General features: G+C 39.5%; 1 protein-coding gene across 1 annotated transcript; it reads right to left on the bottom strand.

The window, feature by feature from the left end:
* Nucleotides 1-246: 246 nt before the first annotated feature.
* Nucleotides 247-5,079, bottom strand: LOC105039726 (probable LRR receptor-like serine/threonine-protein kinase At2g23950). Its single transcript, XM_010915989.4, has 11 exons — nucleotides 4,626-5,079; nucleotides 4,383-4,515; nucleotides 3,489-3,560; nucleotides 3,226-3,369; nucleotides 3,028-3,099; nucleotides 2,849-2,908; nucleotides 2,667-2,767; nucleotides 2,446-2,577; nucleotides 1,990-2,340; nucleotides 871-1,250; nucleotides 247-701 (listed from the first exon to the last, which is right to left on the bottom strand). Exons 1-11 carry the CDS (start codon nucleotides 4,801-4,803, stop codon nucleotides 330-332), a joined length of 1,995 nt encoding a protein of 664 aa, XP_010914291.2. The 5' UTR covers nucleotides 4,804-5,079; the 3' UTR covers nucleotides 247-329.
* Nucleotides 5,080-16,666: the final 11,587 nt, after the last annotated feature.

The raw sequence follows: 16,666 nt of genomic DNA, 5'->3' as shown, positions 1-16,666 counted from the left end.
ATAAATAAATAAATAAATATATATATATATAAAAGGACAACAAGGAAGAGATGTGCTCTCCCCGATAAAGGAAAGGAAGCAAACGCTTTCTCTCCCAACCATAAAAATTCTGTTCTTCTTTACATCTTTTCCTAACGTTTAAAAGAGTGGTTTACCAAAAAAAAAAAAAAAAACGTTTAAAAGAGTGAACCACTCAAAATATAAAAAAAAAAAAGAAAAAAAAGGAAAAAGAAGTGAACAAACAGGTTGCAAACGAATTTTTTCTTAAAAATACAAAACTATATTGTTAAATGTCAACTTCTCGTTGGTGGTCCATCCTAATGAGCATTTTACCTAGGCCCAGAGAGCTCCATTTCTTCTAATACATCCATGGAATGGTTATCATCATCATCCTCATCATCACTGCTACCACCGTTATCATCACTGTTCATTACAAACAAAGCATTAGAGTCGCTTTGATGGTGGGCGCTCGGAGCATCATGATGCGTTGGGGGTCTGTTGGAAGCTTCCCATTTGTCGGCTAGCCCATCACCTTCGAGCATCCTTAGCACCTCAGACATCTTCGGACGGTGAGAGGGGAGGAACTGGGTGCACAGGAGGGCCACCTGGACCATCTCGCCCACTTCTATCCGGTCGTAGTTGCTTCCCAAGTCTCGATCCACCAGTAAATCTAGCTTCTTCTCCTGATACACCTTCCTCACCTGCATGCAAGAAACTGCTAAAATAACCATCCATATTATATGAGGATAGCTATGGCATTCACGTACAGTACTTTTGGCACGTACAAATTACAAAACTGCATGCACCAACTATCATGAAGCTAAACTTATATTATTATAAGATAATTTCAGGATGGATAAGAAGGGTTACCCAGTCAAGCATGGCGCCTTTTTGATTAGGCCCCTTGCCAAACTCAAGAGCACGCTGTCCGGTGATAAGCTCGAGGAGGAGGATGCCGAAGCCAAAAACGTCGGTCTTGTCGGAGGACTGGCCGGTGGAGAGGTACTCTGGAGCGATGTGGCCGACGGTGCCACGGACGGCGGTGGTGACATGAGAGTCTCCATGGTCGAGAAGCTTGGCGAGGCCAAAGTCGCCGACCACCGCCTCGCAGCAGTCGTCGAGGAGAACGTTGGCGGCCTTTACATCCCGGTGGATTATCTTTGGGTCGCATTGCTCGTGGAGGTACAGCAGACCCCTCGCTGCTCCTAGCGCGATCCGTTTCCTCGTGTTCCAGTCCAGCGACGGTTTACCTGAGAGAGACAAAAGAATTCAAGCGCCGTAACGTGATCCCGTCACCGGAAGTGAGGAGGTTAAAGTCACCTTTCCGGTGGTCAAAATTGGTGTTTTAGATAAAGATTTAGGCTCTCACCATTTAGGCTTTGATATCACACTATAGCCGCCCATCCATTGTAAGCTCAAGTGGGCTCACCAAATAACGTAAGGTACCAAAATTTTTTTTTTTAAAAAAAAACAAAAGTAACACGGCCCAACAAGATTAACTGATGAACAGACGGCTAGATCGTATATGGATTGTACCTAGTGGCAAATTAGACGGCAGATCTCGGAGGATGCACAGGAAGACCTACGCGGAGCATCCAAAAGATGGTTTTGTTCGCATCCGCTAGTGGTCCTGAAACAGAGTTGGTAGGGTCCACGGTCGGTCAAATCACGATCACGTAAACGGTGTGCCAGGGCATCATTAACTTGAGAGGATCAGGAACATGTACCGAATGTACGGTGATCGAGACGGCCTACGCAAACTAATATTAATCACCAGAGCCAGGACTCGGACGTTAGACAAAACGGGACCCAGTCACCACAGGGAGGACCAGACCACCCGCTAAAAGCTAAAGCATGTGTGGGGCCCGCGGGGACAACTGTAGTCCAGTCCAGTCCTCACGCAAGGACGAGGCTGGCCTGGATTTGTATGGAATTAGAGCGGTAGTTTAAATCATTATTACAGTGATCCGCAGGAGCACTGTACCGTACCACGTAGACGGGAGGCGACGCTGCCGTTGGGCATGAAGGGGTAAACGAGAAGGCGCTCTCCGGCCGCGGTGGCGCAGTAGCCGAGGAGGCGGAGGAGGTTGCGGTGGACGGCGAGGCTAATCATCTCCACCTCTGTCCGGAACTGGGTCTCGCCCGCTGCGCCAGCGTCGTTCAGCCGCTTCACCGCCACCATCGTGCCGTCGGCGAGCCGGCCACGGTACACGTGCCCGAAACCCCCCTTCCCCAATAGATTCCGCCCGCTGAAATTCTCCGTCGCCGCCTGGAGCTCCCTCAGCCCGAACTGCCGGAGGTTCCCCATCCCCACCACCACCACCCCCTCTCCCTCCCTCTCTGCCAAAAAAAAAAAAGAAAAGGGATTTTCATCATTGTCCTGTGAGAGTTTGGATTTTTCTTTGAGTTTAATGAGGGGGAGAAGGAGATAATTTGGTGACTGACCATTGAGGCCAATGTTGGAGCGGTCTTTCTTCGTCTTCCGCCACCAGAGGAGAAGGGAGATACAGAGAAGGAAGGAGGAGGCGCCGAAGCTGGTGCCAATGGCCATTGCGAGTTTCTGGGCCTTTGATCTCTCTGGATCAATTGAAAGCGATTCCTGTGAGTTAAAGAGTGCAAAGCTTTGTCATATCGGTGAGAGAGAAATGGGAGGAGAGATTGATTACTTCGAGAAGACTCCAAGAGGAAAGGAAGAGAAACAGGGGTTGGTGTTCTCGAGCACTCTTCCATGCTTCCGCTTCCACATATCAGAGGATTCCCCACTACGCTGAGATGGAGATATAGAGAAAAGAGAGTTAACAATTCTGAAACGCATTTTGGAATACAGAGAAACAGGGGTTGTTCTTACTTGAATGTTCTGGCGGGGAACGGGGGAACCGGTCCGCTGAGGTTATTGTAAGACAAATCCCTGGAAAGGCGCAACCTGGGTCGTTATAAACCAGAACAAAATACAAAACAGAGGAGAATTCCTCTCTTGCTCTGTTTTTTTTATAGAATAATAAAATAGGCGAAGCTGTGGAGACTTGCAGGAATGAGAGCTGAGGGATCTTTGATAGCGATTCAGGGAAGGCTCCCGACAAGCTGTTATTGTTTAGTCTCCTGTACAGAGATCGAGGAATAGATTAGAATAATGGGAGGAATAAAGAACAAGAATGCACGCTTGAATAAGATTGTTGGGGATTTCCTTTGTATTCTTTTCATGCTTCCGAGATTAAAACCACTCACAGATATCGAAGGAGAGCAAGGCGACCCAAGGATTCGGGGACCTTTCCGGAGAAGTGGTTGTTGGAGAGATCCAGCGTCTGGAGCCTTCGGAGCTGTCCGAGCTCGGCTGGGAGTTCCCCTGTTATGTTGTTGTTCTGAAGTAACCTGAAAACCCATTAAAACAGAGTAAATATAGAGAACGGAGGTGTATCCAAGAAATGGGAAGAAGGAAACGAAGATGGGATTTTGTGATCTTTATTCAAGGTTTTATATGTTGTTCTCACACTTGCTGAAGATTGGTAAGATTCCCAATCGTCCCAGAGAGTGTTCCTGATAGTCCTTGGCTCGGCGATCCACTACACAAAAAAGGAAAGAAATAATAAAATAACAAAAATAAAAAGAGCATTAAACCAATAGGTTTGAGCAAAGCCTGAGTCCAATTAATGATTCAAACCATCAAGAAGAAAAAGTCCTTATACACGAAACACTTATGAAGAGTCCTTCTATAATACTCATTAAAAGTATAAGAGGAGAAGTTTCGTTGCAGATTCTACAACCCAATAAGAACTACTCCAATGCAAATGCAACGAATCCAACGACAGCCTGAACAAATATTTCTCACTTACGTACATTTAATTATGACGAGAAAAGAAAAAACTCCCAATAATCTATGAGTATTCATTAAAGTATATGGGAAACTCCTGAAGTTTTTACAGAACTCAACAGCCTTGCCACAAAATTCTTGCAACTGTAAACATTGAGCTATTTGAAAAGAACTTCCATTACTGCTTAAACGAAGTACTGCAGTTATAAGAGAAACCAAGAAAGTGCTCTCCTAAAATCCAATAAAAAATTCACACCCTCCAAGCAAAATATCTTTGTTGCGTTTATGAAACCACAAGAGGAAGAGATCCCCTCCAAATCATTCTCATTGAACAAAATCATCCAGTTATGTACATTAAATCCTCAGAAAAAGAGAGTGCTCCAATAAGTAAATCCATCTGAAATACTAAAAATTAATATCCTCATAAACTAAACCTCTTCCACATTGTAAAATAAGAAGAAGAGCTCTCAATGTTGTCACCAAAAGCCCATTAAACTTAAAACAAAAGGACCGTTTCCTAAACTCATTAAGCCATGGAATGAAGAAGAAGAAGAAGAAGAAGAAAAAGTCTCACAGGCCAATAACAAGATTCTCAGAAGAACAGGTGATCATAGCCCAGCTACAGGGATCCACAGAGTACTCATCCCAGTTGCTCAAAGCCCCATGCGGGTCGTTCAAACCTCTTCTGATAGCTATCAAAGCCTCCACTAAGAAACAAACAAACAAAAGAAACACCATCGATGAAACTAATAAGATATTAAAAAATAGAGAACAAACACACAGAGAGAAGTGTTGGTTGGAATGTGAACTCTTATACCTTCCATGTTGACGGGCTCGAAGGAGAGAGAGAAGGAGGCGAAGAAAAGCAAGAAGACAAGGAGTTCTAAGAGGAACCAGAGCTTAGAAGAAGCCATTACAGCAGCAGGGAGGTAGAGAGAAGAGAGGAGACTTCGAAGCTTTGGGGTGTTTGTTATAGCCGAGGAGAGGGAAAGCATGGGTTCAATGATGGTGATGGGAATGAGGTCTCATGATGATGAGGTACACATTAGTGTATACTGAACGGCTGTGATGATGGTGATGGGGGAAGTGTTCCATGATGAGGGCATTACATGGGGATAAAGAAGGGGAGACATGGTTCATGGAGGAGGGCAGAGAGTACAGGGAAATTCGAGATCAGCGGGCCGATTCGGGTGTCAGAGTGAACCCAGAAGTTTAGAGAGAGAAAGAGGGAGAAGAGGTGGGGAGGCCAGTGTTCAGCAGTACTCACTCCCAAAGCGTGCCCATACTCATTTCATGGCTTGGAAGGGAGGAAAAGTGGAAGGAAAGAAGGGAAATAAAGGGAAAGGGGTAAAGAAAACAACGGGGTCCACTTCTCAATTGTTTATTTTTTTCAGTTTCTTTGGATAAAGGTGAAAAGAAATATGGATTCTGTTGTTGGATTAGGAGTGGCAGTGTGTGCTTAATACTATTACTGTTCTCAATCAAAATGGTCTTTTTGCTTTTAATTGGATGAATCAAAGACTTGGGTTGCTACGATAACAGGAATACGTTTTTAGGTGGTTATATATTATCCTTGGGTCTCGTTCACTTTTGCTTCAGTCACTCTTCTCATGCATTGGAACTCTTGCATTGGAAAGTTGTTTGTTATGTCGGGGAGAGTACTTCCATTTAGACTCTGGTCGGGGGTCAATTTAAGGCAAAATAGTTGGTCTTTGAGAAATTTGCAATGAAGGGATGATGCGCAGAGTTCTTTGCTGGTTCTCTGGAATTTAAATCCTGTCCCTCTCAATGATCTCAAAGTTGCTATTATGTTGAATGAAACTCCAAAATGGAGCCTTTATATTTGCTGTTTTGCAAAATGTCTTCTTTAGTAATTAGGACACACTTCAATTCTTCATAAGCTTCGGCTATTTTGATTCTTCCCACACTCCATGTATTACATGCTTTTCTAAGTTTGTTTTGTCTTTTCCGTGTTTTTTTTTTTTGTTTGGTGTTTTCCAACGTCCTTGCGGTATGATGTAATTCACAAACTTGGCTATAGACCTTTTTCTCTAATTTCTCTTCTTCAAACCCTACAAATAAGCACAGCGTTATGCCGTCTTGTGTCATTAATTGTGCAAAGCTGCCTCCTTTGCCACTCGTCCATTAAACATTCTTGCTTGAGCTTGTTATCCTTGATGTGATCCATCCACTCGCACTGAAGTAGAGAAAATATACCCTCCACTGCATGTATCATATGGCAATGCATACCACCAATCACAGTTACTCATTTCTATGAACTCATTCATCGAGCATATATCTCAGTATGCTGCCATAAAAGTAAACAATTGTGATTAATCGCATACATAGCCACATGATACATGTAATGTAGGATACAATTTCTCTATTGGAATATCATAGTTGTTTGTCAGTGGACCAATCTATTCAAACTCTTCAATTTAATGAATGCAAGGGGATGGACCAACCTATTCCAAATTACGCTTTGGCTTTAAGATAACTTATAATATAAAAAATGTGGCTTTCTGATTTCATGTAAAAAATTTTTTTCTCTATGACAGGCTTTTTTTCATCTCTGTTTCTTTCTTACCGCTGACCGCTCCTTATTCTCTCCTCCTCCTCTCATCCTCTTTCTTCAATTCCACCCATAATGTCTATGATGCCATCCTCACCTTTTACACCGACCTCTATGATCCCACCCTCTTCCTCCATAGTGGCTTCGTTTACTTTCATTTCTTCCTCAAGTAACCCCATTCATATGAGCGAGGAGTATTTTTTGTATTGAAATAGTAAGTTAATATTATTTGTTAGTAAGTAAATTGTAGGATCATTTTAGAACATCTCAAAAAATTTAAATACTAATTTGATATCATTTAAAATTGAGGAGGTGTAAGTAAAATTAGACTAAAGTAAAAAAAAATATTTTTATAATTTTTTTAAATTTATATAATATAGTATTCACTAGTACGTAGCCCATGATCATATAATAGATACTTATTAATTTTTTAATATATATTATATTTTTTTAATATATATTTATGAGTGTTTTAATATATATTTTTAAATAAATTAATATATTATTTTTGAAACATGATGTTTATTAGTATACTGTTTATACCCATGGGTAGATAAAGATTAATTTACTATACATGCATCGTCATGAACTATGCGTCGGTAAATGCCAATGTCTGGACAGTGAGAGATAGGTTGACAAGAAAAGATAAGGAAATATAGGCAAGCTGACAACCTCATATTCTCTCTTCATGCAGGCGTGATTTTTATTTATTTATTTATTTTGAATGGACAAGCTCCATTAATGGTAGAAGCGCTGTCTCATTTTGACTCTTACGCTATCATTTTAAGGTGAACACCATAGAAAAAATGGCGAAAAAGGAACCACTCCCTACAACTTTCTATGCTGCATGTGCCAGAGGATTTTTCTTCAAATAAATTTTGATACTGCAGCAATTAAACATTATATATATAAAATAATATTTAAAAATAATAAAATCGATCCAATTCAATGGATATGTATCCTATTCAAATTCGATCAAATTTAAAAAATAATATTGGATCGAATTTGAGTTCGGATTTAAGTAAAATCCGAAAACTGTAATACGGATATGAGTAAGATATGAGTAGTGCTGTTTTCTATCCAAATCCAAATCCAAATTCGATCCGAACCTACGGATATATATAATATCCGAATCCATATTCGAATATATATATTTATAATTCTGTTTTGATTGATAATATGGATAAAATTATTTTGATTATTTATATATTCTATGTTGAATTGTAATTTTATTTTTATGTTTGATTTCTATAAATCTGGACTTATAAATTATATTTTATGTTGAATTGATAATTTTATTTTGATTGATAATATGTATAAAATTATTTTAGTTATTTATTTTTTTTGGATATGGAATAGGCATGGGACAGATATGGGTTGGGTATGGAGAAATGGGTACCTGTGGGTATCTTCGAATCTGTTGGGTATGGGAATGGATATCTCTTTTCTTTTCCAATCGAGCATCGGACAGAATTTGGATATAGGATATTAAATTTAGATTTGGAGATGGATAGTACAATATCCGATCCAAATTCTATCCATTGTCATTTCTAGCAATATTTAGATGTAACTAAATTTTTTGAGGTATGAAGCACATTTTGTAACAAAAATATGGCCTTTTCTATCTTTATCTTTCTTTTTTTTTTTTTTTTTTTTTAACTATTATCACGTTGATCAAGTGGGCATATTCAAATTATTACATTTTTCAAACAATTTCTCATGCGATAGACATCGAAGTTTGCACAAATAATTGTAGTTATATCCACCGTTAGAATGGTTTCACACCATGGCCAAAATAATGACAATAAAACAAGTTCAAAAAAAAAAAAAAAAAAGTTAATCATGCTTGTGTGGGCGCGCACATGCAAAACACGTTCTAATATAATGTTGTTATTTTGCTAACAGCAGCATTAACAAGAGAGTAACCACAGCCAGGCTAAAATCCAATGTTATTTTTTTTTAATTTCCGGGTGGGGTATGGTAAAACACTTTATTGTTTGTATTTGCACTAAAGGATTGTTTTTTACCTTCCTTCCAGCCTAAAACGATTCTCCCACGTTCATGTGAACGCTGATATGGGCAAAAGTTAGGGGAAAGAAAAGGAGAACGGCAAAGTTCAGAAAGAAAGGAAAAGTTTAGAGACAAAGGCCACCTTCCACAACTCCCCACCCTCGCTCCACCTTTTCTCTTGGCCCGATTGGGAGGCATAAATAAAGTTAAAGATAAGCACCAGATTGTGGAACGTCTTTTTGCGTGGTAAGCATGTGATTGTCGCCACTTGGGAACATTTGATATGCCACTTCAATCCAGTCCTTGATAATAATTGCAAGCTTCTATTCTGTTGATCAACAAAAGCCATCAAGATGGCACTCTGATGGACCCTTCTAGACCTCACTCCTCTTTCTTAAGCTCAATTGGACTTGATGATAAAATTAAGGAAAAAAAAAAAAAAAAGACAAGAAGGCCTCATCCACCCTTGAAGTAAATATTAATTTGAATGAGATAAGTAGGTTAATCTCACTTTCATTTGCTCCGACCTTGGAAATGTGTTTTTCCATCTACGACCTTTCCCTATTTAGGTAATAGCTATGAATGATTTTTCATTATTTAGGAGATAACCAAGAATAGGTTATCACCTTCTTTTGTAAAGAATGAAACTCTTGTATAAAACGGAGAAGACCCTAATATGAAAAAAAATTTCCTCCTTCTTCTGAAATCCCATCTTCCTCTCTTTCTTCTTCTATCTTCTCCCATCTCTGGTTTTCAACTTGGTATATCGCCGTCCGCCTTGGTCGCTGACCTCCTCGCTGTCCGCCATCGTGACGCCAGTCGCCGTCGCCTACCATGGTTGTGGCCTCCTGTTGTCCTGTCGTGGCCGTGGCCGTCACCTGCCATCGTCGACATGTTCGCCGTCGACATCCACCTCGATCACCGACCTCCTCGCCGTATGCCATCGTGACGTTAGTCACCATCGCCTGTTGTGGCCATGGCCTCCTCTGTTGTCTGCGATTCGGTTGTCAAGGAAGCAGCCAACGAGAGATGAACAGTGAAATCTTTTGATTTTTTGTGAGCTGGAAAAAAAAAAGAGGATGAAAATCATCCAGTAATTTTTTGAGCATACTTGAAAGTGCCTGATGGTTTTATTGAAGAAGAGTTTGAGCAGACAATCGGTGAGGTAGTCCGCACCTCTAACTCTTGGTATGTGATGGACAATCCTTCTTTCTTAATTAGCTTTGTCCGACTTGACGGACTTCTCACCTATTTTATGTGGTCTCAGAATGAGCGGCTATATATTAAAGCTCGCGGGTTTGAAGGTTTTCTCACTAGAGCTATTGTTAAGCCGCAATTCGGAGATACAAAAATTTTGAAATGAAAATCGGAGAATTCTCTTGTAATGGCTTGACTTTTCAACTCTATGGTGCCTTTTGTTGCTCAAGGTATGTCAATTTTTGAAATCATCCGAAAAATTTGAGAGGCTGTTACCCAGACTTATTCACAACAGGATAATACTGCTCAAGCTTTTGAGCTCAAACGCAAAATGTGTGCTCTTCGACAAGAAGATCTCTCTATCACTGTTTATATAGCAGAACTCCAGCGTATATGATCCGAACTGGATTTTTATCGCCCCTTCAAAGCCTGTTGTTCTGAAGATGCTATTATGTTCGAGAAATTCACTGACGAAGAGTGAATTTTTAATTTTCTTGCTGGACTCAATGATGAATTTGACCCAATCAGGGTTTAGATTATGCGTCGGAGTATAGATCTATCTTCCCTTGAGCAAATCTTCTCTCTGATTCTGAGTGAAGAGACTCATCATCGTGTGATGGTTGCTCCGGATACTATCCGTTCTATAATGGTTGTCCAGCCCCAGTTATAATCTCAACAATCTCGTGGACGTGGTAGTCGAGATATGTGGATATGCTCCTATTGCAATAAAATGGGACATGTTCTGATACCTGTTGGCAGCTACATGACCGTCCCTCTGATTATGGTAAAGATGGTTGTCGAGGAAGAGGACGTTCTGGTGCAGCTATTGATCATCATTAGGCCAATCTTTTTTAGCACATAGAGAAAGGTGTTTCGTCTACAAAGGCATCAATTCCTCCTCCTTCACCTGTTGATGCTGGGAGTTCATTATCTACTGATGAGATGCTCCATCGAATTATGGACCGGCTTAATATTTTTTCTGACAGTGCTCCTTCTACTAACGGTTTGCCTAGCAAATCTTTCAGTTCTCCTTCAATTTTCTACTCTCATTTTGTACAATCCAATTTCTCTCGTATTAAGTCTAGTACATTAATCCTTGACATCTTTTCCTCTTCCATTAATATTACTAAAATGTGGGTCATAGACTCTGGTGTCACTATATATATGACTGGTAATTCTGATAAATTTACGTCTAACTCATTATGTTCTGACAAAGTTCGTATAGTTGATGGCTCCTTTCAACCTATGTCCAGAAAGAGATCCATCACCTGTGCACCGACCACAAAATTATCTTCTATTTTGCATGTCCTTAGTTTTTTATTAATCTATTGTCTATCTGTTCCATTACAAATGATCTGAATTGCAAAGTTACATTCTTTCCTACTTATTGTACTTTTCAGAAGCTGACAATGGGGAAGACGATTGGGCATAGTAAAATGCATAATGGGCTCTACTACTTGGATGATGGGAAGCTGCAAAACTACTATCGAAAAGCTGGTATGGTTGTTTCATCATCTACTAATGTCATGAATGAACTTCGGTTATAGCACCACAGACTTGGACATATCTCTTTTTCTATCTTATCAAGACTATTTTCCAGTTTATATAATTCTTGTGCTAAAGAACAGTTAGTTTGTGATGCATGTGAATATGCTAAGCACATACAAAATAATTATCCGACTTCAGGAACTCGAAGCAATAAACTATTTGAGGTTGTTCACTCTGATATGTGGGGACCCTGTAGTACTGTCTCTACTTTTGGACGTCATTATTTTGTGACTTTTATTGATTGTTACAGAAGAGTAACTTGGGTATATCTACTAAAGGCTAAAGATGAAGTTATACGTTGTTTCAAAGAATTTCATAAATTAGTTGATACCCAATTTAATACCAAAATTAAAGTATTGAGATCTGATAATGGCATAGAATATATGCATATGGAGTTTCATGAGTATCTAACTACTCATGAAATTATCCATCAAACTACTTGTGTTGGCACCTCAGTCCAGAATGGTGTTGCTGAACGGAAGAATCAGCATCTTTTGAAAGTTTTTAGATCTTTGTTATTTGCTATGCGGATTTCAAAAATCTTATGGGGCGAGGCAGTTCTCACTGCAGCTTATCTGATTAACTGGATGCCTTTTCGAACTTTGGAGTACAAGGCACTACTTGAATACCTACAGGGGGAGTCTTCTTTTATCGTACCTCCTCAGATATTCGGATGTGTGTGCTTTGTCCAAGATCATTGTCCTACAGTCGGCAAGCTTGATTCAAAAGCTCTGAAGTGTGTTTTTATGGGCTATCTTGCTATTTCAAAAGGTTATACATGCTATTATCCTCCTGAAAGGCAGGTATTTGTTAGCATGGACGTCACTTTTCGAGAGACTGAAGCCTTCTTTGGTAGTGTTTCAATAATTCAGCCAACTACTCAACTACCTTTAGCCTAACAATTTATTTGCTCTCCTAGTATCCCTTCTAGAGCTATTGGTTAAGAGAGAGAGATTATAGTGATTGAGGAGATTGAGCAGGAGCAAAAGTAAACTGATGAACAGTTAGACAGTGACTCTAATCGATAGGGGGAGTCTTCGACTGAGCCCATTGTGCATTCTATCGCTACCCAACAATCTTCTTCTAACCCAGCTCTAGCATCCTCATTTGATAATGGTAATATTCCTCCTACTGACTCTACCTTGAATCTACCTACTACTCGTAGAAAAGCTTGTCGTTCTCATATTATTCTTTCTCGATATCGGTATGATATTGCTAATTTTGTTTTTTATGAGTTTATAACACTTACATATAGGTTATTTATTGCATCGTTAGAAGCTATCTCTATACCAATATCCTGGAAGGATGCTATGATAGATCCTAAGTGGAGAGAAGCAATGCTTGAAGAAATGCGAGCCTTAAAAAAAATTAGACTTAGAAATTGATTTCCTTACCTACTGGAAAACAATCAGTGGAGTGCAAATGGGTCTATACTGTGAAACAAACCCCTGAGAGTAAAGTTGATCACTACAAAGCTTGTCTAGTTGCCAAAAGTTATACACAGACATACGGCATTGATTATGAGGAGACTTTCGCCCCTGTAGTCAAGATCAACATAGTTCGGACTCTCATTTCTTATGCGGCAAATCTCGACTGGAGTTTATTCCAACTAGATGTGAAGAATATTTTTTTACATGGTGATCTTCAAGAGGAGGTGTATATGAAGATTCCTCTCGGATTCATTAATATAGAGACTGCTGGCAAGGTCTGCCGTCTGCGTCGGTCACTCTATGGACTAAAGTAGTCACCCAGAGCATGATTTGTTCGCTTTCATCGTGCCATGCTTGAAATTGATTATCACCAAAGTAATGCAGATCATACCATATTTTTCTATCATAATAAAGGCAAGGTTACTATTCTAATTGTTTATGTTGATGACATTATTCTTACTGATGATGATCTCCCAGAGTTGGCTTGTTTGAAGACTCAATTGGCACAATCTTTTGAAGTTAAAGATCTGGATTACTTACGGTACTTTCTTGGGATTGAAGTAGCCAGATTGTCTCATGGCATTTTTCTTTCTCAAAAAAAAATACATCCTAAATTTATTGACCGAGACAAAAATGTTGGGATGTTGATCTGCTATCACACCTATCGAGCAGAATCATCATCTTACTGCTGATAGTAGTGAGCCAGTTGACCGTGAGCGATATCAACGTCTTGTTGGTAGACAAATCTATCTATCTCACACAAGACCTGACATAGCCTTTGCAGTCAGTGTTGTGAGTCAGTACATGCATGATCCCTGTGAACACCATAAAAAAGCTGTATATAGAATTCTTTCATATCTTAAGAGTTGCCCAAGGCATGATCTTTTTTTCTCTTATCATAAACATTTCAAAGTTGAAGTCTATTCTGATGCTGATTAGGTAGGCTCCATAGATGATCGTCGATCCACCTCAGGCTATTGTACTTTTGTTGGTGGTAATTTTATTATTTGGCATAGTAAGAAACAAGATGTTGTCGCTTGATCTAGTGCGGAGGCTGAGTATTGAGCTATGGCTCAAGATATTTGTGAGATCTTATGGTTGAAATGACTGCTTATTGAGTTACGTCTGTTTCAGTCTTCTTCCCTATTTCTGTTCTGTGATAATAAGGCGGTCATTAACGTTACCAATAACTCTATCCAATATGACAGAACTAAGCATATAGAAATTGATCGCCATTCATCAAGGAGAAGCTGGATCAGAAAGTTATCTGTTTATCATTTATTAAGTCTTTAGAACAATTGGCAAACATTCTAACGAAGGATCTTAGTGGTTATATATTTTCTTCGATTTGTAGCAAGATAAGATTTCGTGATATCTTCGCCTCATCTTGAGGGAGAGTGTTGACAGCTCTGTCTACCCTATTTTTCCATCCATGGCTTTTTCCTCTTCAGGTAATAGCCATAAATGATTTTTTCTTGTTTAGGGGATAACCAAGAATAGGTTATCACCTTCTTTTGTAAAGAATGAAACTTTTGTATAAAATGGGGTGGATCCCTAAGGCTGTAATATGAAAAAAAAAAAGAAGAAAAATTTCCTCCTTCCTCTGAAATCCCATCTTCCTCTCTTTCTTCTTCTACCTTCTCTCATCTCTGGTTTTCAACTCTTAAAAATTAGGGTCACAGCTCTCAGTCATTCATATGATGTGAAATTCCAAGCTCCATAGATCCATTTCGGATTTTATGACAAATTTATAAATATGAATGGCTTTTCTTAAGGTCTTATGGTATGTGTTTTTTTCTTTTTTTTTTTTAAATGTATCTCTTGTGAAGTCAAGGAGGTGTGCAAGGGTTAAAATTTGCAAATTCTAATCTCAGCTTTTCACCACTGTCCTCATGATGCTTTATGGCATCAAACGTTAAGTACAGGTCAGAGGCCAAAGTCGGAAACCATTAGTGGCTTCTTTAGTTATAATGGATCATTGGCGTGGAACTTTTCTCATGTCTCTCATGGATCATTGGCACGGCACTTTTCTTACATCTATCCGAGTAGTCTAAGACTTCCATAGCAACTGTCTAATGAACGTCTTTAATTTATAATCAAAGATTATGTCTCGATCCCTTCGGCTAGATCAATAGTTGTTGTGGAATTTAACGACTGCTCCACAAGGTAACAATGGGCTTGATTATGGGCCGAAGTCCATCTGGAAACTGCATGGTGGCCCAATGGTTATTAAAATTGGACACGTGAGCCCATTAATCCAAAGTGCCAAGCTGTTACGCTTTTAAAGGTTTATTTGCGATTAGGAAAGGTCCACCTCCCCACAATTCACCTGAAACTATTAATCCAAGTAAGGTTTGATCCATTTGGGCTTGTCTTGGTCTACGACATGCCCATATTTGGTTTGGTTGGTTTTTGACTAGTAGACTATGAGAAAGTTAGTTGGGTCACTCCTAAAATCACATCTATGTAAAATTGATCAGAAACCAATTGGATTCACAAGAGTGCCTTTTCCAACCAAATTAAGGTTCGCTATCATGTATGTCCACTGAAAATGGTATAAAGAATAATTTGCACCTGATTTTCTATTATTCCCTGTATTATACCTTATTTCACCACTTGAATCATTAATGGCATTCCGGATCCTATAGGACCACCTTACATGAAATCAAACAAACATATTGGCCTTCCACTTGAACCATTAATGGCATTCTGGATCCTATAGGACCACCTTACATAAAATCAAACATGTTGGCCTTTAGAAGGCATCTTTGAGCCAAGCATATTTGGCACCATTCCGATTTACTACCTATCCTTGTTCAAAATGCTGATTTGGGTCATAAAGAAGATTGACATAGGCGCTACTTCTTTTGGAATGGATCCAATTCGGTCTCTAGCCTATCTTGTAAAATTAGTTGAAAGCAAGTTGGCATGTCTAAGGAAGAGGGTGGTCCTAGGGTAAAGGACCTTCACTGCTTCAACCAAACCCACTTGACAAGTGGGGTTGGAGATTAGTCAAAAATGATGCACCTTGGAGAAGGCTCATCTATTTGGTCTAGTTCAAAAGACCCAAATGACATGTCCTCTGACTGGAAGCCTTGTAAAAGTTATTCTAGATTGTGGAAAGATGCAGCGGCCTCCTTGCCCCCGGTTTGAAACATATGCAAATGTGATGTGGGAAATGGCCATAATACCTCCTTTTGGCTGGACAGTTTGCTCAGCTATGCACCCCTCAAGATTCTTTTCCCCAAACTGTATGCACTGCTAGCCATGTTGAGTCCTGCTCTGCGGCCTTGTGTTTTAATCAAAATTCCTCTCAGTGGACTCTCAGATTTCATGGTCCTCTCTCTTCTCAGTGCGAGCTGCTATCCCTTGAAAAAACTCTTAAAGATGGGAATTGTTCCCATTGATGCATTAAATCAATCTCAAAATACGTGGTGTCATCATAGGAGATCAAAGAAATATCAATCGTAAAGCGTCAGATCCCAACATACCAATCTTCTTATAAGCAGATTCTGCTCGATATTTTATTGGACTGAATAAAAGGCATTCTTATATATTCTATTCAGACGTCTCAACTGACAGAAATATATATTCAGGTCGGATATCTACCGACCTGAACCCTGATATCTTTATCCGAGATGAATGTTATGGCATCTCTATTCACCCCGATCATCTATCAAGGTGAACCATTATTGTGATGGACTTAACTGTTCTGCAAATGATACGGTGATTTTCTCAAGCAGGCTATAATCTCATGTCTAACTCATATGCATAGCTGTATGCCAACTCATTTATAGGTGGCTCTCTAACCGCCTGACAAATTTCTCTAACGGCCTAACAAACTCTAGAATGGCATCCTCAACCCCTCTATAAATAGAGGGTCAGGGATCCTCCATCAGTAGGTTCTACTCTCGAAAACTAGAAAAAACTCTGTCAATAGAAAATTAAGTCAGGCTCTTGGCTCCTATCCAATTCTCCTTCAATTTCATTCAATTTTTTTTGCTCTTCCACTCTTTTCCACCCTTATTCTCAAGACTCGAACTAACTTAAGCATCGGAGGATCAAGAATCGAAGGATCTCCATTCGATTTCTTGACTGATT

The sequence above is a fragment of the Elaeis guineensis genome, chromosome 1 (genome assembly GCF_000442705.2).
Source record: "Elaeis guineensis isolate ETL-2024a chromosome 1, EG11, whole genome shotgun sequence".
Lineage (NCBI taxonomy): Eukaryota > Viridiplantae > Streptophyta > Magnoliopsida > Arecales > Arecaceae > Elaeis > Elaeis guineensis.
The sequence above is the reverse complement of the archived record's forward strand: the minus strand, read 5'-3'. Positions and strand labels throughout refer to the sequence as shown.

What these genes read in the sequence shown, in the direction of transcription:
- LOC105039726 (XM_010915989.4), bottom strand. Translation starts at nt 4,803, where the DNA reads ATGCTTTCCCTCTCCTCGGCTATAACAAACACCCCAAAGCTTCGAAGT. An exon ending in CGAGCCCGTCAACATGGAAG is followed by an intron (nt 4,516 to 4,625) that starts GTATAAGAGTTC and finishes TTTGTTTCTTAG; the next exon opens with TGGAGGCTTTGATAGCTATC. An exon ending in ATCCCTCAGCTCTCATTCCT is followed by an intron (nt 2,909 to 3,027) that starts GCAAGTCTCCAC and finishes GCGCCTTTCCAG; the next exon opens with GGATTTGTCTTACAATAACC.